Below are 17,919 nucleotides of genomic sequence, written 5' to 3'. Positions count from 1 at the left end.
GCACAGGACATTAATAAATAAAACCTTCAGCCTATCAGAAGTGAGAATGAGAGATGGAATGTGGACAGAGCATTTTCAGAACCTGAGTAATTGAAGGGGGGAGGTCTGTCATGTTCTGGTTGCTTGCAAATATTTTACCACATCAGTTTTAATACGTTATTGTTTTTTTAATAAGCATACCATCTCAATTTAGCATGTGTGTGTATATTGCTTGTCCTTTATTACACATGGGTTCTTACATAAAACCTTAATCCCTATAACAGGGGGGTAATAGCAAAGAAGGCTATATTTTGGCCCTCATTTCAGATTTCGGTAACCAATGCTGATACAATTCCTTCAGAATCTAAAAAGTAGATGGCCCATACAAACACACAAACACTCACACTGACAAACAAATAATTGTGTAGTGAAAGGGAGTAATAAACTAACATGTAGAAATATCCTGCCAAGAGGGGACAGGGTTTAAATAATTGTTGGTTGTGTGATTGTTGCTGGATGAGGTTTGTAAAATACACTGGGCCAAATGAAACTCAATGAGAAAAATGTATCCTATGGTTTATCACATGAAAACTCAGAGGTTTATGCAGTGTTGGATTGGGATGCCAGGAGCCCACTAGAAAACCTTTGACTGTGGGCCCACTTTCCAAACTAATCTTTCTCCTCTCCTCACTCAACCTCTTTATTCTCCTATGGGGTTATGTAATAAAAGGCAATACGTTTACCCAGGAGCAGTAACCCATAGTAGCAACTCCGGAGGTAGAATTTACTGGTCACCTCTTTAAAAGCAAACATCTTATTGGTTGCTATAGAATACTGCTCCTGGGCAAACTTAGTGTACTTTATTACTTATGGGGACTAGTCTTTTATTTCTACTTACTATATTCTTTCATTATTACACTTTTTTTCCCATCAAGAAATAGGGAATGACCATGAAATTGGCCAAATGTTTAGAAGCAAATAAGGAGCATTTTTCTGGAATCCCATGGGCCAGTCCTACACTGGATTTATGGGGAAATTCTGAATTGAATAAGGAGATACATTTATCTCATTAAGTTGAATATGTCCTATCATCTGGTAACCATATACTTCACTTCTGATTGTGGTTTGGAGTTTTCCTTACCTTGTAGTAAAGAGTGGTGGTAACTATTTTCTGCAAGAGTGTTGGTAATGCACCTTACCTGGTTACATGTGTTTATATCCACTCCATTCCGTAGATGCTCTAAAGCTTTGTCCAAGTTCCCAGCTCTGGCTGCTCGCAGGAAGCTGGTTGCTGCATCAGCCTAAAAGGAAAAACAATAACACTTCAATGAAACATTACTTGGCAGGGCTCACTCACATTATTATTTCATTATCCACAAAGTGCTTGTCTGCTTAGTAGACACTGTATTGCTGAGAGCATGTCACCACCAGACATGGAATCCAGAACAAATTTCTACCTTCTAAAGAAAGATAATTGAAGGATCAGCTTGTAAGTGACGTTAATTGTAGGAACTCTGAGGTTAATTACTGCAAGGATGTCTATATGAAAGATATTCCAGCTAATTAGATAAAGAGGAAGGTGTGGTATGCTCTAACGCTGCAGTACATAAAGCTGTAGAGTTCATTTGTACAGGAGAAGATGATATGTGTTTGATATGCATAGACTACACTGATATGTTTTGACAACTGGATGGGTATCCGGTATAGATACGTGAAATTTATACAGCCATTTGCACTGCTTAAAATCCTGTATGTTCTGTATGTCTATAAAGCAGACAGTGCCAGTCTATGATCTGCTCTGCATTTTAGATCAGCTTTAATGTGTTTCAGATATTCAATGAGCAAGCTGCATGATGTATTGGGCTCCCAAAGTAATCCATCTTTTCCTGGCACCTATTAGATACTTGAACACATTATCACACTCTGGATTCTTGCTTCTGATACTCCACATAAATGTATTAAGTCTTCCCCATACAGGTATGGGACCTATTTTCCAGAATGTTCAGGACCTGGGACTTTCTGGAAAATGGATCTTTCGATAATTTGGATCTTGGTACTGTAAATCTAGTAGAACATCATGGAAACATGAAATAAACCCCATAGGTTGGTTTTACTTTCAATAGGGATTAATGATATCTTAGTTTGGATCAATTACAAGGTACTGTTTTATTATTACAGAGAGGGAAATCATTTTTACAAATTTGGATTATTTTATTATAATGGAGTCTATGGGAGTCAGCCTTTCAGTAATTTTAAAAATGGGTTTCCATATAACAGACCCCATACCTGTACTAGCTTTATAAAGTAATTTTTATACGTTATAAAATTGTGAGGATAACTTAATGGTATTGATTTTTAGGGGTCATTATACAAAAGCCCTAGATGCGCATGGTAGAGCAAAATTGTGCCCCTTATTGCTCATTTACCCAATACTTGTGGCATTGCAGAACCCCACAACATGCACTTTATTATTCCCATTTGAATGATAGTTATAGGGGATGCCTACACCTACATACCTCTCCCCGTCTGCCACTCGTGAATACAGCACTGCCAATTACAGACAGCAATGTATTCATCAGAAAGACATAGGTCCTTATTTTATTATAATGGAGTCTATGGGAGTCAGCCTTTCAGTAATTTTAAAAATGGGTTTCCATATAACAGACCCCATACCTGTACTAGCTTTATAAAGTAATTTTTATACGTTATAAAATTGTGAGGATAACTTAATGGTATTGATTTTTAGGGGTCATTATACAAAAGCCCTAGATGCGCATGGTAGAGCAAAATTGTGCCCCTTATTGCGCATTTACCCAATACTTGTGGCATTGCAGAACCCCACAACATGCACTTTATTATTCCCATTTGAATGATAGTTAGAGGGGATGCCTACACCTACATACCTCTCCCCGTCTGCCACTCGTGAATACAGCACTGCCAATTACAGACAGCAATGTATTCATCAGAAAGACATAGGTCCTCTTGCACTCCTTGAGTCTGGCCACCATCTAGAAAAGTTGACTTATTCTGGCAATACACATACAGGTAAAATTGCACTAAAAGTAAGAAAATGTATGCTAATGATAATCCCAACCACTATCTATGCACCATGGAAATTCGTCAATTTATTGATTGGGTAGATTTGCATATATTACCTAGTCAGTGCACCATTTGTACCAATAATCCCTAGTTTCATTGGCATGGAAGAAAGCATGCAGAACCAAAACCCACCCTGGCCCTCTTCACTCAAACTTGTCTGCCACGGCACTTGGGCCAGTGTATAGTGATGAGGAAGTGCCAGATCAACTGGTTTGATGACTTGGAGCAGAATTTGGCAACCTGTATTCTGAACCAAATTGGTCTGACCCTATGGCCAAATATGAGATCATGCTTTGGGTCCATAGACTTGCTTGTGTCATATCTTTATTATATACAATAAGAGGCAGATTTATTAAGGGTTGAATAGTCAATTTGAATTCAAATTTTTCACATTCAAATTTTAATCGTGCTATTCAAATGTAAATTCGAATGTGAGATTTATCATATCTCAACCATGGAAACAGTCCTAATTCGAATATTCGCCACCTAGAACCTGCCAAGTTCATGTACAAGTCAATGGCAGAGGTCTGTTGAGCCATTTGGAGATGTTAATAGCCTTCCTGACATTCAAGGTTTTTTTCGATCCGTACGAATCGTATATGATTAGAATTTTTAGGTCAGAACCATTCGATTATTAGCCATGCAATTTTTTTTCTTAAAGAAGAAGGAAAGCTACTGAAGCAATTTATTGCCAATACATTAGCCACAAAAGTACAAGCTATAACAGTACGTTTATTCTGCAGAATGCTTTATCATACCTAAGTAAACAGCTCTTGAAGTGTTCTCTGTTTGTTTAGGATAGCAGCTGCCATATTGGCTTGGTGTGACATCACTTCCTACCTGAGTCTCTCCCTGCTCACTCATAGCTCTGGGCTCAGATTACAGCAGGGAGGGGAGGAGGGAGATGGAGAGGAGCAAACTGAGCATGCTCAAGGTCGTGCCCTGGAGGTTTAAGCTGAAAACACGAAGTCTGATACAGAAGCCCATGTGTCCACAATAAAAGGAAAAGAATGTGGTGTTTCTTTTGACAGAGGACTCAGAGCAGCAATACTTTGAGGGTTTACTGGTGTATTTATATAGACCTTTCTAATAAAGCTTATTTAATTTTAGCCTTTCCTTCTTCTTTTTCTAGGCAATCAGAATTAAAATGAGTTACAGTATGTTGTTCACTGTAAAATAAATCTTTGATTATATTTTAAATTCCCAAGAATTATTTTCAGGCTTATTTTAAACACACTTGTGAAAACTTCACAAAAAATTGCCTAAGGCGGGCCAAACATTCAAGTGAACAGTGTCAGGTTGCTTTCCATTTAGAACAAAAGGAGATGGTGGGGGCAATTTCAAAACAATTTTACAGGTCGAAAAAACCCTTAGCAGAACCACACACACACCCCCCCCACGTTCCCATATGCCATTAGCCTAAGTAATCTTGGAAGCATTCGCGTGTTACGGTGCTCTTTCTGCTAATGAAGCATACAAATGCTTGAGACTGGGAGCTAAGGCTCTGGAACAGCTGGAGAATAACTGCTGCGTTTGGTACAAGGGATACATTGTTTGTGTCTGTCACAGCCTATTATATACTGTAATTGCCTTGTGAATAGATGCCTTTGAATCTTGCCCTTCATTAAAATTTATTTACTTGGTAAATGTTTAGCATAACATTAGGCCATGGGGGTATTGTGCACAGAGAGTCCTATTTATCGACAAATGTCACTTTATTAATGTACAAGCGTCAACTGCCTAACTAGCAGCTCTTTTCAAACATACACTGACATACAGTATCTGTAGCTGACAGTGTCCAAAACTGTCAGAATTCTAGCTTTGCACTGTGTTTCAACAAGGAATGTCCCATACATAGGGGTATTATTACCAGTATGTTGACTTAAAGCATTACAGCATGTTTATACACAAGGCTATTGAGCTCTATGTTACATGCAGACAAATCAGGACAAATGCTAGCGAGGAACCTGCTTTACTACAACTCTAATGGGAGTCACATTATTCTTCATCTGCTTTGCAGGCTGAAAGTTTACAAGGAAGATGATAAGCGACCCTTTATGGGACACCCTTACTTATGGACAGTAAGTTAAATTCATTATAATGCCACCCTCTCTACTATAATGCTAGCTGTTCCCTGTGATTCAAAGCAGTGAGTAGATCAAGGGATGAATTTAAGTTTTATAACACTTTTAGAATGATCCTTAAATATTAATCTAACAGCTAGAGTATCTTGCACATGATCATTTATGAAACATGTCATGCTCCTATATAGGAGCCATGTATACTTGTTTCCTGGGATTTCTCAAGCCTTGCTCCCTAATAAAATATACAGGTATAGGATCTGTTAGCAGGAAACCTGTTATCCACAAAGCTCTGAATTACTAGAAAGTCATCTCCCATCAACTCCTTTTTCTCTGTGATAAAACAGAATCTTGTACTTGATCCCAAGTAATTTATAATTAATCCTTATTGGAGGTAAAACAATCCTGTTGCGTTTACCTAATGTTTAAATGATTGTTTAGTAGACGCAGAGGCCCATTTATCTGGTCGAATTTTTAAAAACTCCCATAAACTCCCATAAATTCCACCAATCGAAATGTGTTAATAAAATCGAATTTTTACAACTCAGATCAATTGAATCGACCCGAAAAATGAAATCGAATTTGATTCCAATTTTAAAAACTCGAATCAAATTTTTTTCTCAGAAAAAACTAAAATGTCTGGAAGGCTGCAAACAACTTCACATTGATCCCTGGATGTCTCCCATTGACTTAAACAGCAATTCAGCAGGTTTTAGGTGGTGAATAGTCAAATTCGAGTTCATAAAGGGCCAGAGTATGATAAATCTCGAAAATCAAATTCGATTTTTTTTAAAAAAAACTTGAATCTAATTTGAATAACTCCCTGTTCGAATTTGACAGTTTTGACCATAAAAAACTCGAAAATTTTAATTTTAATTTTCAATTCGACCCTTGATAAATCTGCCCCTTAATGTATAAAGATTCAAATTACAGAAAGATTCCTTATCCAAACAACCCCAGCTCTCTGTATAACAGGTCCCATACCTGTATAAAGCTATCAACCATCAACTCTATTATTTTATCAATATGGGCATAGAGAATGCAGCCTCTAATAACTATATTCGGCTACATCATCTATACAATAAAACATGACAAACATATTCTGTAGAACTACTTTTTATACTATGGCATGCAACTAGAGACAGGAACAAGTGGAACAGAGATTCCCCAAAAAATCCTATTAACCTCCAATTGATGTCAGAAACGACACAGAATAATTACAAGATCAAAAGCCCCAGGAATACGGCATTTCGTTGCTTAATGCTGCTTTGCATGCAAGAAAGTAAGCTGAGGGCTAGATACATTATAAGAGACACTGAGATTGGCTGAGTCTGTCTCATATGTTAGCAAAGCAAGCGAATGTCTGTCTATATGAATGGGTATAGCCCAATTACAGATTAACAGAATTAAGAAGCGTCACAATATTATAATGGCTACAACAATATAGCAGCATATATCAGTATTTTTAAGTATTTTTAATAAGTGTATGGATGATGGCCACTTAAGTAGACAAATAGTGTCCCCAAAGAGCTAGCAATCCGTTTATGAGAGCGTGAAACATGTCACTGCCCTGGATAAGATGACGGAGCATTGTCATTTAGATTTGGGCCATCCAGGGTCACAGGGTGCAAGGGGAGGGCACAGACACTGACAATCTAAATTGCCATAGGCACTGCTTATGTTAGGGAGCTGCCACAGCTGCTGCTTCTCACTCTCTCTTGCCGGCTGGGACACAGTGTAGCAGGTGCCCAGTGTCCAGGCCATAAATAAACTCTCTGGGGGCCTTAGACTAAAGGGGTAATTTTAAATCAGCCCACCCCCTCATAGTCTTTTTAACACCGTATCTAACCCCCCCTCACTCCCTCTTGTTACTCACAGGCCGTGCCCGCTGCCTGCCAGCCCGCTCTGCCATTCTGCTGTATACAGAAAACCCCCCTCCCTTCCATCACACACACTACGTCCCTCCCCCCCACACCCCCCTTACTGTCTAACTCCCCCCCCCCTTCCTGCTTTCTCTCCCATCTTTAAATACCAGGCACTGTGCCCAGGGAAGCACATCCTGGACATATGTCTTTGGCATGAGGCATGAGCTGGCCCTAGACCCTCTCAGATGTCAAGTACAAAAAACATTCGTAACATGGAAATGCATTGCTCGCTCCTGGTCGGGAAAGAGAGCATTCCTTACAGACTTCTAATGGGAAGCCTAATGCAATATCTGCATTTAAAGGGAAACTGTTAGTATGAAGCACACACAACAGATTGCCACTCTGTAGCTTGGAATTTCACTTGCTCCTTGGTTGCTACGGCTTAATTATTCTAGTGACCAGGCAGCAGTTTAAGGGCCAGATTTATCAAGGTTCGAATACTCAAATTGAAAATTCAGATTTGAAATTCCAATTTTTGTTTTTGTATGGTCAAAACTGTCAAATTTGACTAGAGAGTTATTCGAATTGGAGTTTTTAAAAAACTCTTATTACATTTTTGAGATTTATGATACACTGGCCCTTAAAGAACGCGACTATTCGCCACCTAAAACCTGTCGATTTGCTGTTCAGTGGGAGACATCCAGGGATCAATTTGGAGTTGTTTGCAGCCTTCCTGACATTAAAGTTTTTTTCGTGGAAAAAACTTGAATTGAGTTTTCGTGTCGATCCTATTCACCCGAGTTTACAAAATTTGACTTTTATAGTCATTTCAGTGCAGAATTCTACTGGAGCAGCACTATTAACTGGAATTTCTTTTTCCCCAAAACAGTAGCCCTTTATCATGTCTATTGGCATGTGCATCAGCTTCCATCAGTGGAGTACAGGGGGTACTGCAGTCATGGGCCCCAGGGCAGAGGGAGATTGGCAGGTTGTGATAGGAATGGGCCTTACAGAAGAGTGGGTGGGATTTGGTTGGATTGTGGGCATTGTTTTGGCATATTATTATTATTATGGAAGGCCTGGGAAGCGGCTGGGCAGATCAAGGAATGGCATGGTTGTGCAAGAGGGGCGTTTTTTCATTTTGCCGCCCCTGGAAACCTAGCTGGCGATGCCGCCTGAGGCGAGCGCCTCAGCTCGCCTCATTGGCGGATCGCCCCTGGCTTTATGTTTGGCTTTAGGTTTAAATATGAAACATACAATAAACGATGTCACCTGCTACAGGTACGATACAAGATTAGTTTGGCCACAGAGACATTTCAAGGTATTAAAGCATACCTCCCAACATTTGAAAAATGAAAAGAGGGACGAGTTTTTGACCACGCCCATTTTATGTCCACACCCCTTTATTACCATGTCTATCTGTCAGGTTATGAAAGTTTGAACACATTTCTGGGAGTTTTAGGGCAACATTTTATATATTATAACAGTTTTGCAAATGAAGAGGAGACCTGCTTATCTTACATAGTTATAATCAGGGCCACTCCTTTAAGAGACAAATTTTCGAGTTTTAACGCAGAAATTCAGTTCCGCTAGTGCAACGAGCACATTGCACTATATGCTGCCCCCCTTTGACCTGCTCCGATGCTTGATGTTTAAGCGAGGAGCGGGAGAAGGGCGGCAGCAGCCCCAGGATAGCCCCTGGTTACAATTGTATCTTTGCTTATCTTAAATTGTTATAAATGTATCTAAGTGCAGGTGTTGAGTAGTCTGGGCTATTTGCCAAAAAGCCTCTGATTTTAATTAAGTTTCAACTTTGTATCTTTTTCTGGTGTCAGTGCAGGAGATCAAAGAGAAACTCTGGACTTTTCTTTTAATAAACAGCCAGGACTACGGGCTGAGCTGTCAAAATCAGGACTGTCCCACTTTCTGGGACTGTTGGTAGGTATGTTAAGGGCAGCACTACTGCATGATTACCGCCAATTTCTAGTGAATGTTTATTGCAAAGCTGTGTAGAATTACACTTTCTTTCTTTCATTAGGCACAATTTTATTTTTAGGTTTATATCCCCTTTAATGCTTCAACTATGCAGCTGCAGATTCACTGACCGCTATTATCTGTAGGAACAGGGTTTGCCTGGGCCAGAGAGACACTGGGAAAAAAATCTGGTGGGCCCCGCCAATCAAGGCCTGCTCCCTGTTGGAAACTGTGGGAACTGATCGTAGGTACAAGGAGATGTGGAGGTTGGAAGCATGAAAGAGCTTGTGACAGCCATGGGGGGCCCCTAAAGTGTCAGCTCCAGTGGGCCTGACACTGTGCAGGATGAAAATACAGAAGCCCTGTACGTGGCTAGCTCCTTTCTGGAAGCCATAGATGTTTAACTTGAACACTAAGAATAGTAGTTGCAGTTGCAGGCATGTTGCATGTAGAAATTTGGCAACTGATTGTCTCTCCTACAACATTTAATGGACCCGATGTAGGGCCAACTATTAATAACTGCAAGGCATATATGATAACCTTAAGGGATCCATATATGATAACCTTAAGGCTTCCCACACCTTAATGCAGTAATTCTTAGCATATCGGTTGGGACCCAAATTTCGGTCCCCATGCTACTTATAGTGGCCCCCCATTGGATCTGATTTTTCATACAAGCCGTCAGTCAGATATGGAGAGACTTTTAAAGTGCATGAGGTCTCAGATCTATGAAACACACAGAGTTTTGGTCCCCACAGCCTTGTCAGTGAACAGCACCCCCTCCTACCATGCTCTCTTGCATGCACGGCACTGCACAAAACACAAAGTTGTACATGCACACACATATTTTCAACCCACACAGTGCTCTGTGCACAATGTTATTCAAAAGTACTCTATGTCAGGAATAACAGTAAGCAGAATAGGTTTAATGAACCCGAGTGAATGTTTGGAATATTGTTTATCGTGGCACCACATAAACAGATGAATAGATACTGCTGTGTCATTCTGTGTGACCCAACCCTGAGCTCTGCACACATATGATAAGGCCGCTGGATGGGCCCCACCGTAGGAAATTCTTAGCATCATAATTGCACAAAAACAGCCTCGTTGTCATTATTCGAAAATCATTTCTAGAGACTAAATTTGCGCCAGAATGTGTGTCCCTGGAAAAATTATTTTGCACCCCCTAACCCCTTGTTTTTAATTGAGGCTGGGCCATTGACTGATCATCAGTGGTCTCACCAGGGTACTCAAGATAAAACATAGTAACTTGATCCTTAACCTATCCTTTAGCTAGCAACCATGCTGATTTTATTATCCAAATGTGGTTAATGCTTTGCTTAAAAATTTGGCTTTTTGGTAATTTAAGTGAATTAACTCTTAAACACATCAGGATTAAACTACTAAAGCTGATACCCATGTCATGCCTACTGCACATGTTTGTTTCGTTCTGCCATTCTTTACAGGCCATGAGGCTGGCAAATCCATGGATATCCACCCAAATACTGGTTTTGCAGTAAATGGACAAACAGATCAGCATGCTGAACAGCAGGCAGGAGTTTATTAAATTTCTCAGGAAGACTTATCATTGTGAGGGTTTCTAATGGCACTCAGGGTATTGTAGTGCGGCTGTGTGGGCAGGATCAATGTGATCAGAATGCCCTTGTCTGCTGGCTTCTGTTAATAACAATGTGAAATGTGATGCCTATGGCAAGCTAAGAACACTTGGGAACACTAGAGAGAGCTTTCCCCAGCAATGCCTGCCTAACAGCCTCAGTGCCTGGCAGTACACAAACATTAATGTTACAGGCCCTGGTCCCCAGCAAAAATATTCTCCAGACAGGAGCCCCCCAGCTACATGGTGACATTGCATGCACACCTTCAACCTCCGCGAGTGTTGCAAATGCCCATGGGATGAGCAGAAAATATAATACAAAAGTATAAGTAGCCAAAGCACAGATTCACACCAGCACATTTGGCAATCATTCATATACACAGGGCAACATTTGCCACTGTTTTAATTGCTGATGAGATGAGAGTTTGTGGCATTGAGAGGAAAAAACACCAGGAATTGTTGAAGTGTTACTTCTGATCAAAAGTAGTGGAAACTGGCATTCAGTACACAAGATTTGTCCCAAAAGAAAAGTACAGGTATGGGATCAGTTATCCGGAAACCTATTATCCAGAAATCACTGAATTACAGAAAGGCCCTTGACAATTTATCCAAACTTTTAAAAATTATTATCTTTTTCCCTGTAATAATAAAACAATGTCTTGTACTTAATCCAAAGTATATATACTTAATCCTAATTAGAAGCAAAACCAGCCTATTGGGTTTATTTAATGTTTACATGATTCTCTAATAGACTTTAGGTATGAGGATCCAAATTACAGAAAGATCCATTATCCGGAAAGCCCGAGGTCCGAAGCATTCTGGATAACAGGTCCCGTATCTGTACCAGGTTGACATAGTCACATGAAGATGAGTTAAGCTTAATATGCTCAGGTGGGCAAAGTGCAAAGAATTATTAAATTTCACCATCTTTTCCATGTAGTGGATGGTTATGTACCTGGAGTTTATAATTAACAAGTCAGTGGCAGCTCTTAAAAGGGTTGTTCAGCTTCCAACACTTTTTGTAGTTCAGTTGTTTTCAGATTATTCACCAGAAATTAAGAGTTTTTTTCCAATTGCTTTCTGTTTTCTATTTGATTTTTTAATATTAAAGTTTCATTTATCCCCTCCTTATGTCTTTCTGAAGCAACTCTGTGGGGGGGGGGTCACTGTAAATTGTTCTAAATCGATACATTCGCTGATATATTTCTTATCTTTGTCCCTGCTGAGCAGAAAAGGCAGCTGTTAGAGTTGATACAATAGTTGCTAATATTCCACTTCTGAGAAATGTATCAACTAATGCAGCAAATTGTAACAGTTCAGAATTGAGACTTGAGAAAATTCAAAAATAAAACATGGAAAGCAACTAGAAAAAGTATTTATTTCTGGTGAACAACTGAAACGTAAAGAGTGTTTGGAAGGTTAACTAAAAGAACGTTGGAATTCCCAGCAGGTCCGGTCTGATGACCATCCCAGGGTTCCTTTGCGTCAGGAATGCACTTGCTTGGAATGCAACAGAGCAGGTTGGGCACATGCAGGTTTAAAGGGATGTGTATGGGTGCAAGTACCTTTATGAAAGTGACATTTGATGATTAGGGCCTACACAGTTGAATAACAAAGTTACTGGTTCTCCGAAACTCCTGCCTATAGTTGTACCTTACCTCTTTAAACCAAACACAAAAGACAAGCCTGTTGAATGGGAGATTACTGTCTGGAGCTCAGCCCTGTAATATAGTATAATTGATGATTGGCCATTCTTCATATGAAAGGTGTCCAGCTTTATACTGGTGGGGGACACAACCCTTCTAGTAACCCTACCCTACACAACCATAAGCAATAGAAGCAAAACCAGTAAATTGCAAAATAGCAGCAGAGCTTACCTTCAGGCGCATGATGCAATCAGGGAGCACTCCTCCAGACACTGTGTCCTGCTATGGGTGCTTCTCTGCTCTATCTGACAGAGCCACCCTCCTGCTATCTATAAGTGTACACTGAAGTCCTATCACCAGCAGCAGCAGGAGAAGGGTTTTTTTTTTTGTTTTTTAAACCATCCCCACCCTCCTTTTATCCCAGATCCCACTCATTTACTTATTTTATTTTCTCTAATTTGATGAGCTTTGTTTCTTGAATGCCAACCTTCGGGCCTCTCTTTTATTCAACCACTGCCTTTCAGTGTGGCAGTCACTTCTTCCAGCCTTTCAGCTCAGTCATTTGTTGCCCATGAGAGTTTCTTTAATACCCAGTAGTCAGCATGGCAGACTTCAGAAAACTTATGAACTATTTGTTATATTTAACAGTTTAAAAGTGTTAGCTGGAGTTATGATGAGTAATAATAAAAGCATTACTCAAAGCTTATGAAACCTGTTATCGAGAATGTTTTCCAGATAAGGAATCTTTCTGTAATTTGGATCTCCCTACCTTAAGTCTATTAAAAAAAAATTAAATTAATTAAAACCAATAGACTTGTTTTGCCTTCAATAAGGATTCATTATATCTTAGTTGGGATATAGTATAATGTTCTGTTTTATTATTACAATGAACAAAGGGAAATCATTTTTAAAAATTTAATTATTTGGTTACGATTCTATGGGATATGCCTTACAGTTATTTGGAGCTTTCTGAATCGTGGGTTTCTGGATAACAAATCCCATACCTATACCAAAATCAGTAGCGTAACTAGATGTTTTTGGGCCCCATAGCAAATTAATCGTAGTGCCCCCCCAAATATGCAGAGGTTGTCCTGTTTTTACCAATTTAATTAGGGCTTTACAGGGCCCCCTATACCTCCTGGGCCCCCTATATCTCCTAGGCCCCCCTACAGACACTGGGTCTGCTTCCTCTGTAGATACGCCCCAGACCATAATAGTTCCCAGAACTCACTCCACAAAAGATACTATCGCTTGTGTTTAAGGCAAAGAAACCCCCCAAAATAAAATGCTGCCAAATGAAAGGAAATATCGTTCTAACTAACTTTCGAATATACGTGCATTATAAATTTTCTGTGGTTTTAAATCTATTAATAGTTGTAATTGCTATTGAGCATTATCATAATAATTACAGTGAAACCTCAATTTGTTCCAAGGGGCTGTACAATAAATATCAAGATTCAGGTATGCAGAATGCAGATTGTGGCAGAACCATTGCATTACATTATTTTCAGCAGAGCTGCTCTCCCCAATACTGGCAATACAGTAAGTTATTGGGAGCACTGGACTCGCAAGAGGTACTTTTATTAAAGTGCCATGCACAACACGGTTTGGGCCTCAACAGGGTCCTTATTGATCCACATATATAAAAGAGATAATCTTCCTTATAGTTTGAGGGTCCTAAAAAAGATTTTGCTGAGAGGCCCGTTAGCTTGTATTTGTACCACCGCGACTAAATGCCCCTGAGTGAGTCAATATGTTTCTAATGACTGTGTGCTACGCACTCACTTCTCATCATCCTGTCAATTGATACCCTGCATTACTGTCTGACACGATAGCATAGTACCTCACGTTACCCCATGTGACCTGTTACTCTGTGTCAGAGCCTGGTATCCACCATATTTTACATATTTCATGATGTTTTATTGCATCTCTTATTCCACGCAGAGGTGTTTCTTAAAGGAGAACTAAAGCTTAACAAAAAAAGTAGCTAGAAATGTTGTACATTATGTTTTGGGCTTATGCACCAGCCCCAGGCAACCACAGTCCATTAGCAGTAAAGATCTGTGTCTCCAAAGATGCCCCAGTAGCTCGCTATCTTCTTTTCTGCTGATTCACTGCACGTGTTCTGTGCTGCTGTCACTTACTGATCTTAGGGACTGACTCACAATATGCAGTACACATAGAATATAAATGTGCAATATAAGGCTGATTAGTAATTAATACAGATAATTACTACATGGAAGCTCAGAAACCAGTGCAACTATCATCAGAATGTAGCATCAGCTTATATTACAGGCCAACCTCAATTTCTGCTTGATGATTTGCGACGATCCCTAAGCTTAGCTTCTCAATGGCTGCTCAAAGCCCACTGAGCATGTGCAGTGTCACTGACACTCCTAACAGAATACAATTGTCCTGCGACAATTTTGAAGGCCTGAATAATTACGTAACAAAGTTTCTCTAGAAAGGAATTAACGCTAGAGAAAATTTGCTAAGAAAAGTACGCCAGCATTGTTTTGCTGAAACAAAATTACATATTTTGATGATTGTGCAAAATTGTCACAAAATGGCGTAGTTGCGTGAAGTATGGCGAAGATTTCGGACGAGAAAATTTGGAAACAAGTAAATCTGCCCCTATGACTGTGCTACCTTATATATAAAATTTCATTGTCATTCCCAGGATGTATATGACAAGTATAGCATTAAGACATGGCAGCAGTCCTTGAATCCTGAGCAGTACTCAAGCATCATTCATGATAAAGGCTGATGTGTCACCCATACAACTTTGCAGTCCCACAAAGGCTTTCTTTCAGAATCGGACTGGCACATTGGGGGCCAACCGGGGCAGCAAATCATAGGACCCTCATGGAAGACCCCTGGGGGCCCCCTCCGACCTCCAATCTCCCGCCTCCTACAGTGCACAAGCGAATGACCTGCCAAGTGCATGCACTGATGCTGACGATGGGCCAGCTGATCAGGGATAAGGTTTGGGGCAGTGGGGGCCCATGAGGACCAGCGCCCACCAGGTTTTTTTTCCAGTGTTCCGCAAAACCAGTCTGACCCTGCAATCCATCCAAGGTGTCCAGGTCCTTGACAGCATGCACACATTACTTTTTAATAACGTTACCCTTTTTAAAAGTATTTTGGTTATGCTCAGGCACAAAGAACCCCCTGGGGCATGAATATGATATATTTATGGTTATGATGGTACCCGTAAGTGTATTTAGCATACAAGGGCAGCACTGAGGAGCAGGGGATAGCATTGCTGCCTTTGGTGTCCTATCTGCAAGGAGTTTATTCTCCTGAGACAACTGACCAACTGAATGAGAAACTGGGTCTATTATTGTATGCCCACTGTGTATGGAAACAAGTATGTGTATACCTGGACAAAATGGACAGTGGCTTTTTTTGGCCTTCTTTAAAGGAGTGGTTCACCTTTCGGTTAACTTTTAGTATGTTATAAAATGGCTAACTCTATGCAACTTTTCAATTGGACTTAATTTGAAAAATTTGAATTGTGTGCCCCCTGTGAATCTAAAAACAATGCTCTATATGGCTACAAATGTATAGTTATTATTACTACTTTCCAGCTTTCAAATGGGGGTCACTGACCCCATCTTTAAAAACAAATGTTCTGTAAGGCTACAAATGTATTGTTTGTTGATAGATATTATGCATCTATCTACTCAGTCCCTCTCCTATTCATAATCCCGGTTAGAGGGATGGAAGACTTAGATTATGAGGGTAGACTGTCAATGTTGGGTTTATTTTCTCTGAAAAAAAGAGGGGACATGATTACACTTTACAAGTACATTAGAGGACATTATAGACAAATAGCAGGGGACCTTTTTATCCATAAAGAGGATCACTGCACCAGAGGTCACCCCTTCAAACTTCAAGTGATGGAGACCAAAACTGTACGGCATATTCTAGATGGGGTCTTACAAGTACTCTATAAAGTGGAAGAATGACCCCCTCCTCTAGTGACTCTATGCCCCTTTTAATACAGCTCAAGACCTTATTTGCCCTTGATGCTGTTGACTGGCATTGCTTGCTATAGCCAAGTTTATCATCTACAAGGACTCCAAGGTCCTTTTCCATAATGGATTTGCCTAGTGCAGTCCCATCCTCAACTCACTGCCTGTCCTCCCACTCAGGGCCGGATTTACATAGAGAGCGCTCCTAGGCCCACTGCCGTTCGTCGCCCCTGTCCTCTCCCCTTTATTCGTGCAAATTTTCATCATCAATGGGGAAATTTAAAAAATCATTGTATCTCCAACACATCCCCAGTGTTTTTGAACCAATGTGGGTGTGGTTGGGCAGGATGCCGCCCCCCTAAAATCCTGCCGCCCTAGGCCCGGGCCTAGGTGGCCTTTCCACAAATCCAGGCCTGCTCCCACTACATTCCAGACACACCTGAACTGTGAACTTAACTTTGTGAACTGTTAATTTATTTGCACAATTCTAAAGGTTTACACATGTATATATCCAATTTCTGCCTATATATTGCACATTTCATGTTTACATATTTATTGTGTATTTTTAAGTGCCTTTTTGTGATATGTACTAACTGGAGCCACGTCGTCTGGTCTCACTGTATATTCGTATACTGCTGAGATGACAATAAAGTTTACTTTGACTTTTGACTTTGATTAAGGGTATAAAGTGGCTTGGCTATTCTTGCATCCCAGGTGCATGACTTTACATTTATCAACATTGAATCTCATTTGCCACTTAGCTGCCCCGATTGCCAGTTTGTAAACTAAAGTAAAGTAATGCAAATATAGTGTAGTGTTGCGCTGCACTGGTACAAGTGATGTGTTTGCTTCAGAAACTCTACCTATAGTTTATATAAACAAGCTGCTGTGTAGAAATGGGGGCAGACATTCGAAGCTGAAAGCAAACACACCAGTTTTACCAGTGCAGGGCAAGAGTATGTTATATTGTCATTCCTTTACAACACTTTTAATTTTTGGTGTTACTGTTCCTTTAAGAGATGCTTGGATGATTTCTTGGACAAGCATAATATCCAAGGCTATTGTGATACTAAAATCTATAGTTAGTGTATGGTTATATATAGTTTATGTGAGTGTATGAAGGGGGCAGTGTGTGTATGTATGGATGCTGGCTTTCATTTGGAGAGGTTGAACTTAATGGACTTTGGTCTTTTTTCAACCCAACTTAACCATGTAACTATGTCACTATGTAACTATGTTCTCTAGTGTACTGCTATAATGATAAATCCATCTTGCACAAGAATCTGCAGCCCCATTTAACAATACTTCCCATGGGAAATTCTATCCTTTTGCCTGAGATTCCTGCAAAAACTCAAATGCTTTGACCCCCAGTAGTGTGAAAGGCTTACACTGTCATAGTCACTTTACTGCCCGGCCAGAACTGTTAATAGGCACGACGAATACTATAGGCAGAATGAGTGCGTGTGTAAATGTCCATGGCTGCATTGAACTCACAGCACTGTGTTATCAACAACATTTATGACTTTTTGTAATGCAGTGCCACCGTCTGGAAATAATGGATACAGCATCATATGAAGGATTTACTCCAATTGCCTTCTGGTTACCCGAGGTTGCACCATATTTACTATGTGTTACTGCAGTGCAGTATTTCTTTATTTCCCCCCTGCTGCTGCTGTATCCATG

The 17,919-nt window shown here is 40.1% G+C and overlaps 1 protein-coding gene across 6 annotated transcripts in view; it reads right to left on the bottom strand.

Annotated features, from left to right (window-relative positions):
* ank1.S (ankyrin 1 S homeolog) overlaps positions 1–17,919 on the bottom strand; it is a 146,591-nt gene that overhangs the window by 97,491 nt on the left and 31,181 nt on the right. For 5 of the 6 annotated variants that reach the window (XM_041587435.1, XM_041587432.1, XM_041587430.1 and 2 more), the window contains exon 3: positions 1,179–1,280. In XM_041587435.1, coding sequence (XP_041443369.1) covers positions 1,179–1,280 — 102 coding nt within the window. Of the gene's footprint in view, positions 1–1,178; positions 1,281–12,490; positions 12,612–17,919 lie in introns of those variants that run through there. The other variant, XM_041587434.1, reaches the window with a different exon arrangement.

Source organism: Xenopus laevis, chromosome 3S, assembly GCF_017654675.1.
Source record: "Xenopus laevis strain J_2021 chromosome 3S, Xenopus_laevis_v10.1, whole genome shotgun sequence".
NCBI lineage: Eukaryota > Metazoa > Chordata > Amphibia > Anura > Pipidae > Xenopus > Xenopus laevis.
This window is presented reverse-complemented; position numbering and strand designations above follow the sequence as displayed.